Raw genomic sequence first — 11184 nt, 5'->3', positions numbered from 1 at the left:
TCATAAACCTACCCCCATCTCATGCAGCCATACACTGCTGTGTGTCTAGTGCATGAAACTAAACATTAATTCCTCAGGCAACCAGCCCACGGGAAGGGGAAAGTCATAAATTTCACTGCAGCAAGAGAGGGAACTCATAATCCACCCTGACATCAAACCAAAGTCTGTGTTTTCATAGTGACTCAAGCGCTGGTTTGATGGCGTTAAACTGAAACATACCCGTCTGTTTCTCCCCGTGTGCCAACACGTCAGATCGCGTTAAAATCTGGACAGCCTTAAGCAGGAGTGAGGCCGCGGCACGATCCTGCACTGTCTGAACTGTCCAGTGTCATGTTCGTGTGCCCTGATGGGTCTATCCCCTGGTTTTATAGCTGAGCTGTGATGGATCTGGCAGAGAAACAGATGGAAGTAGTGGGTGGAGTGGAGGAACTATAATCCATATATTATATTACAACTGGCAGGGGTGTGATGTTGTTGTTTCAGATCATAGTGACCCCCACCTACACTACTGGAATGATTGGTTTGGTCACAGTAAGTTGTTTGATGCAAAGTTTATAGCAAGTCCAGATTCATTTTTCTTACATTCTATGGAAATGAAGGCCAATACATCATGGAGGCAAACATAGACAGGTAAACAAACTCCCGCCCCCTTCCATGACGAAGACAGGCCCAGGAAATTATTCCCCATGCATTTTCCCCCATAGACATTTCAAAAAGTATTTATTTAAAGATCTGTAAGCCTCGAACAAAGCCAACTCGGATCGTGACAAATCATGACAACAAACACAATTTTTTGGGCCGAACAAATAATTAGAAAGAAGAAAAAAAAGGGCATGGGGTACAACACTTTTTTTTTGTTTTTCTTCTTTGAAATTATTTGTTCGGCCCAAAATATTGCGGGACTGCGACGCTCTATATCACAATGTACAGAATGGACAGATTGGTTTTTGGCCTGCAGGGCCGCGGCTGAGCGGTCCAGGCACCTATAGGCCTGACGGCGTGTCGTGGGTTCGAGTCCCGAGCCCGTCTGCATTTGCCGCATGTCCTCCCCCTGCATCTCTCTCCCCCCTTTCCTGTCCAAACATTACTGTACCCTAGGCTAAAGCCGAAAAAGAAATGATGCTTTTGCCACTAGCTGAACAAAGGGCAGGCTTTTGTAAATACACACAACAAAGCATTTATATCTCTCTCAACATGATTCCTGGTCATTTCAAAGTCAACCACAAAGATGATCTCTCTTAAAAGAGTGAGCAGAGTATAGAGAAGCTCTCTCTTGTTTCATGTAGCTTAGCCCTCAGGAACTGATAACAGAAACAAACCCTGTGAGCAGCATAAATAACAATATTGTTCAGCAGCGAGAATCCCTCATCTCACGTGTACCAGGAATTACACACAGTTGACATCCTCACAAAGAGAATATACAAAATCCAATGTTTAAACAATAGAGAGTGGCGATGGGCGATGGAAACATGCATCTGCATCTGTCTCTGTCATGACGCTGCTAGAACACTGGTTCCCAAACAGTGGCTGGGGACCATTTGTGGGGACTTACTTTTGTTTCCTAAATTTGGTTTTTAATTATTATTATTTCAAAACATTTTCAAAAAACAAGCAAAAAAAATGATGAATGAAAACAAAATTCAATTATTTCTTCCAGTAATTTCATGAAGAAATCAAAGAAATTCCATAGATTAGAAAGTAAATGTTTAAGAAGTAGTGAAAATAGCCGATCTACAAGCTCACAATCAGCAGTCAGCACTGCAGCGTTTACATGTCATTTGTTATTGCGTCAGCTTGTTTGGAACCTAGACATCTTGGGTATATAAAAAGTAAGTTGTTAGTATCTGCCACGTAATACTGGGAAGGCAAAAAAGGAGGGTAGAGCAGCGGTGTGGCAAGTTGGGATAAGAAGAATCAGTATTATTATTATTTTAAGATTTGTTTTTGGCTTTTGTGCCTTTATTTACAGTTACAGTGACGACAGACAGGAGAGAGAGAGAGAGAAGGGGAGAGACATGCACGGGACTCGAACACGCAACACACTGTCAGGCAAGAGCCTCTAAATTATGTGACATGCGCCTGGACCACTATAGGCCATCAGTATTAAATATGAATGCTTCATGATCCATGGTATATACACAAATATAGAAGGCTCTTCATCGTAGCATGTTTGTTCGAAATAATAATCCCTGGGCAGAGGCCATAATAAAAAAAAGGAAAAGGCATCAGGAAGACAAAACAAGATCATTTTATCAGGATGAAAGGAGCTGAAAAAGTGGGTCTCTCGGTCAGCCCATGCCAGTTAATTGCGGTAGTTATAGAGCACAAGAGACTTAAAAGCCTCAGTCCCTCTTGACACTGATGGCCGTCCAATACGGGACTCTCAATCGAGCCTTTTTGGGCCTTTTGATAGGGCACTCGCCAGAGTCCTCTGGGACCGTGCCCCCCGATCCCCCCCCAATAAACAGGCAGGCCTTTGTCACATGAGGAGTATAAGGGGGGTCTACTCTGGAGCGGCGCGCTCCTCGTTATTATTTTCTAAAGTAATTACACCTTATTATCTGTGTTTACTTTAGCGGGGGTGCAAGCATGCAGGTGTGGGACGTTGGGCAGTGGGTGGCAGTGATGGGTCTCTCTGGTGAACGCAACGCACCCCCTGAGAGAGACTCCCTGGGTTTCTTCTTTTCTCTCTCTCTCTCTCGTCATTTGATTTTCTCCTCTCCATCTTTGCAAGAGGGGTTTTAGGGGGGGGGGGGGGGGTGGTTGTAGTAGCATTGTAGCCCTGCCGCTAATTTCGGCACCACAAAATAAATGTGCAATTAGGGCTATTATTGTTGCAGCTGCACGCTCCCTGGCTGCGCACCACGCCACGCCAGCCCACCCTGTGTCATCTCACCGGCTCAATGTGGGAGAGGACGACACAGCTACTAGGGCAAAGCAGAAGGAGAGAGGGCCCTGCCTGCATGTCACAGTGTTGATTTTGACAGCACATTTTGATTTTAGTTTTAGTCGTAGTCTCTTGAATAGTTTTTCATTTAGTTTTAGTCACATTTTTAGTCACCTGGAATGATTTAGTGTTAGTCTAGTTTTAGTTTCGACTAAATGTCATACGGATTTAGTCGACTAAATCTACAGTTGATTTAGTCGACTAAAATGTATTTTGGTGGGCCTTGATGCCGTCGTAATGGCTGATTTTACACTTGCTGAAAATAGCCGATCTATAAGCTCACACGATGCGTTGTGAGCTTGTAGATCTGCTATTTTCAACATGCAACCAAGTGTAAAATGACTGGATCTCTTGTCCACTCGTCCCTTCCTAATATTTTAGTCTACTGGTAGTTTTTATTTGTTGACGAAATTGCCAATATATGTAGTCTAAGTTTTAGTCATCATGGCTTAGTGTCCATGTAGTTTTCCTCGGTGAAAAAAGGTAGTCGACGAAGAAGAGCTGGAGTGGCCGTATAGTAACACCTCCAGCTTCTGTAGATAGAGGTTTGTGTCACAGCAAGGAAGTGTTGTTTTTGGCAGCAAATTTTTATTTTAGTTTTAGTCAGTCTCTTGAATAGTTTTAATTTAGTGTCAGTCTAGTTTCAGTCGACTAAATATCATAGGATTTTAGTCGACTAAATCATACAGTTGATTTAGTCGACTAAAATGTATTTTGGCAGGCCTTGATGCTGTCTTAATGGCGGATTTTACACCTGCTGCGACGCGTTGTGAGCTTGTAGATCGGCTATTTTTTAGCATGCAACCGATTGTAAAATGACTTGTCCACTAGTCCCTTCCTAACATTTTAGTCACTCACAGGCCAATTCAGAACAATGGATCTGCCATCTTATCAACATGAAGTGCTGCATTATGCCAAAGTCATGTTGTTTCAAATCTGTGTAAGCTTGGGCAAGTGTGGAAAGGAATAACACTCTTTATGGACTTCAAAGGGAATTATTATTGCTGTATCTTGTGAAAATATTTGACATGGACTTCTGAAAAGAAAAGTCTGTCCCTCTACCATGAAGGCTTTGTTTGGTTTGACATTATGATCATCCTCACACTCACTGCATGCATACCGTACTTCTCACAGAAGGATAGACCGATAAAAACACAACACCAACTTATTGTGAACATTGATTTTAGACAAACAAAATCCTGTATGCTAACTTAAGAGAGCATGCAAAGGACTGTGAGAAGGAATAATTCAACAATGTGAAAATAGACAATACAAAAAAAACGTTTCCTTCTTGATCATAAACAAATAATAATCGCTTTAAAATCAACGACCAGATAAAATGTGTTTAAGGCTTGCTTTGCCATAATGTTTGTATTTATGATAAGTCTGCCAATACGAAAGCACACGTCAATACCAGCCACAGTGGATCTGTGTTCATGTCAGGGATGAATCATGTGGGTCACAAAATATCAACAAAACATGGGAGCAAATTAAAGTACCCATAAAGTCAGATTAAAGGAAAGATAGTAGGCCTACGGTAAAACTGAAAGGCCTGAAAATAAATGGGTGGGGTGGTGGAGGGAGGGGTCCACTGTGGCCCTCGTGGTGTCAAACACAAGGGACCAATCTTACGCTCGCGGCACAAACAAAATGGCCACGGGTTCCTCCTTTGCTGTGCTCACTTACCGATGTTCTCACTCCGCTGACTTTAAATTCTAACCCTTTGGAATAATCATCTGACCCAGGGCACTTAAGTGTGATCAAATACAAGCTGGCGATAAAGGAAAACAATTTCCCAGTTTTATAGACAAAGGGTACATCTAATCGGTATAGGAGCAGGCAGAATGCAATTTTGAGTGCAACGCGTACTCATCTGTGTACTCAGGAGACCTGTTGGGGCGGTGATATGTACGCTGATTGTTTGGGTTGAAAAACTAGCAGTAAACTGGGACCTCATATTTTCTCCGGAGACTATACAGGAGACTGACTTGCCAGTTTCTATAATCTACACTATCATTAAAGCTTCAAAAGGCTGTCTCACTACTTTCATTCCACAGCATTTCCATTTGAACGGCGCACCTTAAACTCTTTAAGTGATACTCGCTCGCTCGCTGATGCAAAAATGTTCCGTAAACCAGAACACTGGATCGAGGGCAAGATGAATCCTTCCAAATACAAGCTATATAGGCAGCAGGCAGACCTGGAAGCAGTTTAATAAATCAGCACATGGGACTATACAAAGAAATAATACCTGGTATATATACCTGGCATATGCACCTGAGGAGAATGAGGTGGTGTTTCCTGGTTTGAAAGCAGCTCTTGTAACCTTGGGGTCTTACTGGCATCCATTTCACCTCATTAGGACCCTGGGACTGAGAGACGGCAAAAACGCAGAGAGAAATCACTTTGCCGGGGGAGTGCGGCTCAGCTAAATTGGTCTCTGGTTCAGCAGCGTTGAGGACCCCCGCTGAGCCGAGCGGAAGAGTATAGGGCCTGGTTTGGCAGTAGGGGCAGGTCCAGGCAGGGAGGCCCCATGCTGAGGACCCCCTCCCCGCCTCTGACAAACATGGCAGTGGATAATCTCTCCTCATGGGATTCAGCCCAGCGCGGTGGGCTTTGAAAGGGAAGAGGCTTCTCTATACACCACGGTGCAGAGGAACTGATCACGACTTGTGTATTCTTGCACTTACATGCGCACGTTGACAGTTTACACATCATCTGAACTGCCAACACGGACAGCTTATGTACTGTACGTTTTTTCCACTTCCCCCCCCACGTGTGCACTCTCTCTCACAAACACACACACATTATGATTAACGCTTTAAAAAGAGCAGGGTCATTCATAAAGGGTCTGGTAGTTTGAAATCGTGGATTATCACATTAGAAGAAAAAAAGAAAACGCAGAGCACTTGACACTTCATTAATATCATGCAAAATTCATGTGGTCTAAAATAGATGTGGAGTGTGGTCGCAGGTCAGTAATTAGCTCTCCATTATAGACGGGTTAAGCATTGCGTTGGCAGCAAAGCCATACAGGAGATCAATGGCTCTTGCACACAACAAAATATATGTTCCAAAGGATATTAAAGCCAAACTCTATTGTAAAGAGTCAAACATCTCATCTTAAAGTTTATATACTGTACATGTGTTTATGCATCAAATACATACACACACATCTATTTATCTCTCTCTACACACACACACACACACATTTTTAATGGGGGGGTTATGATGATATAAACCAAGCAAACCTAGTAACGCATGTCTTCGCTCACTGATAATGATCACATTTAATCAGAGGTAATAGCAAGTTAGCAAGTCATGGAGATCATCGTGATTCATTATTTAGTAGAAGATTTTACAGTGCTTATTAGTGGCGTAAAATAAATTGTAATTATGCAGCCCAGTTTCAACCAGCAATTTAGACTATTCATACGTATGTTAAAATAAAAAAGACCTAGAATTATTGGTGACACGACCAAGGGACAATGTGATTGTGATAAGAGCATGTAGTAAACCAATGTGAAAAATAAAAAACTGCCAAACAGACAATTTTCGCCAAAGACTTTACTTAAGTAAACATGTAATACAAACAAAAACAAAAACAATTAAGCAGCTATCCCCGACAGTGGGAATGCTAGCCAGGAATATTCAAACATGAAAGTCCATATAATCCAACATTTGCCGATTGTGAAGGGTCTTGTACACTGCTACGATGTCTCCATCTTGTAACCATGTTTTTCGAGCTCCGCTCTGCAGGGGATAGAAAAGAATAGAACCAAGAAAAATCGAGTCAGTGGAGATGATTACAGGTGGGTGTTTAAGGCGTAAGTACCCTCTGCTATTGATTGGGAAAACCATTAGGAGATGGGAGTGAAAAATATAATACATTGCCCAAACGCATGCTGGCTATGGATTTCATGATTGCGCAAAGCTGGCAGCTATGCCTGTTAACAATAATGATATCTTCTAGAAATTACTTAATTATATAACCCTCATAACATTAAAGCCATCGTAATTGGGCTGAATAAAACAATGGCATAATACTAGTCAGTCAGGTCTCTAGAGTGCAACCATTTTGGTCACGTGCGACAAAACATCTGTGCAACTAGGGCTGGGCGATATGACAATATATCTCGTCTGGAGTGGACGATAGAAAATGTCTATCGTTTATATCACTGTGTCGCAAAACAGGCTTTACGGCAGTATTTCACGTCACAGCGCTATACAATACGGCACGCTGCTAAGTGCTAATACAGAAACAAAAACATGAAGGGAGACGACAGCGGACGAGATTCAGAGCGGGATAGCATGAATTCTCAACAAGATGATGGTCAATAAGATGACCAGCCAACACAAGCAGGAGGAAAAGGGGGAACTTCTGTCGCATGTGGTTTGGATTTTTAAAAGACCGACACGGACCAGACCACAGTAGTTTGGACAGTAGGCCGCTGCCCGGTCATAACAACGGACTCCAACACGACCAACTTATTTTATCACCTGTGTGCAACAAAGAATACAGGAGTACATTTTTGAAAGCAGCAAAAGCAGGGTTGAGTGGAGTAACATTGACTTTAGTGCTTAGGGAAAAACCCAGACGCTGCAACAGGCTTTTGCCTCCGAAGGAGCCAAGCACATCTGCAAAGACATGGATCCAATCTACACGGTCGAGAAACATGGCTTTTGTGAGTTGGTGCAACACTCAATCCTAGTTCTAAAGCCTGTGAACTTGTAGATAGGCAATTTTTAGCATTAGGGTTATGGCCGTTCTGAAATGTTGACGTCCTCTGAAGTATAGTAACACAAAGCTGTGTGTGTTTGTATTTAGTAGGGCTGCAACTAACGATCGTTTTCATTATCGATTAATCGGATTATGGCACTTATTTAGCTATCACCTTATAAATTTGATTTTATGTGACATGTTCTAACAAAGACATTAAATATGAATAATTCATTCAAAAATACATTACATTTTGCGCAGCTGCCGATTAGGCTGCTATTCAATATGTATTAAATATATGTCGCACATACATCTCCTTTCAGTCTAGGTGTGTCGGCTAGGTCGGGAGGTAACAGGGTGCACGGCCCAAAACTTTAGGGAACCGCGGCCCTAAAGTACTCTGGGCTTGACATTAACTTTTTGAAGCACTTGTCCTTCGGACAAGTACATTTTTAATGCACTTGCCCGGAAAGATTTATTAGTTGTCCCGGACAACAGGACAAGCCTTAATGTCAAGCCCTGCAGTGGAGCCTATTTTGGGGGGGGATGGATTGGTCTTGGAGTAGTGTTAGCTGCTGTTATGGTGTTTTCGCTCTCTCAAGGTTCTAAATAAAATAAATATATTGTACGTTACCGGCTTTTTTTGTTGAGTAAATCATTTCAAAATGCTTTTCCACGTGGCAATTTTATATAAACTATTCATTCATTGTACCAAAAGAATGCTATGTCGTGATCGGAATATGAGATTTTGGTCATATCGCCCCCGCCCTATGAGCAACTAAACATTTTCATTGGTTGCACCAGTACATTTACCAGGTATGACGGTGTATGCATGTGTAGTTCACCCCTCCCGCACTGAAAAAAATCACACCTGTGTGAACTGAGTGGTGTAAGGTATTATATAGCCTGATCAGCTGTGTTCTGACGTAATGGCTGACGTAATGAAATCAGCATCAACCAATCAGCATCAACCATGCTCATTTTTTTTGCACAGACAGACAGACAGACTAACAAAGCCAGTTGTAGGAGTGGTTTACACCACTCAAATAAGGTGTGTGTCATATGTGAAAACAAGGCCCGATACGCCTCCTCAAGTGAACACACATGGGTAATTCAAAATGTGTACAGTACATGGGTTCAATGCACCGTGTGTGTGTGTGTGTGTGTGTGTGTGTGTGTGTGTGTGTGTGTGTGTGTGTGTGTGTGTAAAAGCACAACATGAGAGCAGAAGGGCATAGAAGAGCACCTTTATGCTCATTGGCTAAAGCTGCCGTTGTTTATACTAATGCCTTTACTCCAATTTGTAATTGTGTGCACCTTGGTGTGTCCAAGCACATTTGATTCAACCTCTCAGCCCTAATTTGGGCATGTCATTACAGGGGGGGAAACTATTTTTTAAGGGGCGCTAGCCCCTATAAACAGCTTTTGTCCCCACACGTCTCAAGATTTGCCATTGACAATGAAAAGGGAATTCCGGTCAAATGTCCGCTAAATCTTGTCCCCGCCAGTCTCAATATTTGCCATTGATAATGAACGGAGAAATGACTTCAGAATTCCGCTAAATATGATGTAAATTACATATGTAAACGAGCAAATCAGCCAACCAATCACAGGCAACAGGCATTCTGATTGTCCAGTATGAGATGATGCATGATAAGAGCTGATAATTCCACTAAATATGATGTAAATTAAACATCAAACGCCATTGAAGGGAAAACTTACGTCATATGTAAACAAGCAAATCGGCTAACCAACACATGTTGGTGGGAGGGCTTTGCCAATAAGGGACCACCTTATGTAGCAATTTCAAATGAGCGCCCCTCATTTCAAACGGGTGTGATTTTTTCCACCATTCAACACAGTCATACAAAATGCTGAAATGTCATGACAAACTGCTACTAAAACCTTTAAGAATGTATGCAAAAAAAAGAGGATCTGTCATCATTGTACAAGGTATGCAGAGTTCCAGACGACAGCCACGATTTGTTTTGGGTTACCTGAGTTGATTTGAGAAATCATCCTCTACATTATCATCATCCCAATTATCCTCCCACACGTGGGCATCCTCGTCTTCCTCCAGCCCGGTCCAATCTGAAAATATAACAAAAACAAACCTGCAATTAAAAACCATTTCACTACAATCAGCCAACAATCAGTCCAGCAGCAAGTCTGCGACATATGTATGTGTATGCGCGTAGATGGATGCAAAGACTGGCGAATACACGTCCCTCGTACGACGGTGTCTCGCGCCCAAAATAGCCGATCTACAAACACACAGCGCGTCGCATTTGCGATGTGTTGTGGGTTTGTAGATCGGCTATTTTCCGTTTGCTTGATTGATTGATTGATTGAAGAATTTATTAACAGTTTGCAGAATTACAGTACATTTCAAGCACAAACTCAATACAAAGGCTGTTAACTGTGAGTGGACGACCCAATTAAGCATTACACTTGTTTCCAACAGGGTCCACCATGTTCAAATCATCAAAACATTTAGAGACGTACAAATAGACACTTCTATAGACAGAACAGGAATTCATCAAAAAGGAGGTAAAAAGGGAAAAGAAATATATACAGTGAGGGGAAAGAAGGGGGGGGCGGGGGGGGGGGGATTCAGATTTTACGGGGGCCAGTTTCGAATTGCAGCCATCCGTAGGTGCCCTTTGAGAGCGGTTTTGAAGGAGTCAAGGGATTCGCATGTCTTAATGACAGTTGGTAGGGCGTTCCACATTTTGGTGGCATAGGAGCGAAAAGAATTTAGTCCCTTGCTTGCCTGCTGAGTCCGCTACACTACAGGCTAGTTGGGAGCAGTAATAGAACTAGCACGGACGTTACAGACAAGAGATTCATTCACTACAGTTACAATTATGGGGGAGGGGGGGGAAAAAAACGTTTCTCTAGAGTCGGATATTGAAAACGGAGCTTTTACTGTCAGTTAAGCAACTATAGCAAGCTTGCTAACTAATGCTAACGTTAGCATAGCAATGCTAGCTGAGTCACTCACTGCTGTTGGGCCCTTTCATACACTTTTATCAAAACCGTATTATCTACTTTCTCCACGATGAGTTAGCTACTTACCCTCGGCTGGGAATTCCTCGAACTCATCATCCTCCTCTAATAGTCCCAGGTCCACTGTCCCTTTCTTGTCTGTCATGTTCGTTCGTCGCTTGTTTGTTTTTCTCCGCCTGCCTGTGTGTGTGTGTGTGTGCTGCTGATGCAAACAGTGCTGTCTGTCAACCACAATGAATAGCTTACCCGAGTACCGACCAAGGGCTTGTGGGATACCGATGCGCTTCAAGGGAGGGCTGTTTGCGCAGGAAAACGCAGAAGGTATTATATGTTAAACCCCTATGTGTTAAACCAGTGGTTTTCAACCTCTTTCATATCAAACAAGGTCCTTGTTACAAGGACCATTATTTTAGTTGGCATTTGAGCCACGGACCACCATTTGATGACATTGTTTAGCCTCTCAGACTCAAAACTAAGAATATTTTGTTATCGTTGTATAAGATTTTGT

At 42.5% G+C, this 11184-nt stretch overlaps 1 protein-coding gene across 1 annotated transcript; it reads right to left on the bottom strand.

Moving 5' to 3' along the window:
* Positions 1-6497: 6497 nt before the first annotated feature.
* On the bottom strand, positions 6498-10966 carry sem1 (SEM1 26S proteasome subunit). Its single transcript, XM_079522589.1, has 3 exons — positions 10746-10966; positions 9665-9758; positions 6498-6700 (listed from the first exon to the last, which is right to left on the bottom strand). The coding sequence occupies exons 1-3, from the start codon at positions 10819-10821 to the stop codon at positions 6658-6660; spliced, it is 213 nt and encodes a 70-aa protein (XP_079378715.1). The 5' UTR covers positions 10822-10966; the 3' UTR covers positions 6498-6657.
* Positions 10967-11184: the final 218 nt, after the last annotated feature.

This window comes from Electrona antarctica (assembly GCF_951216825.1).
Source record: "Electrona antarctica genome assembly, chromosome: 15".
NCBI lineage: Eukaryota > Metazoa > Chordata > Actinopteri > Myctophiformes > Myctophidae > Electrona > Electrona antarctica.
Note: the sequence above shows the minus strand (reverse complement) of the source record. Positions and strands in the feature narration are given on the sequence as shown.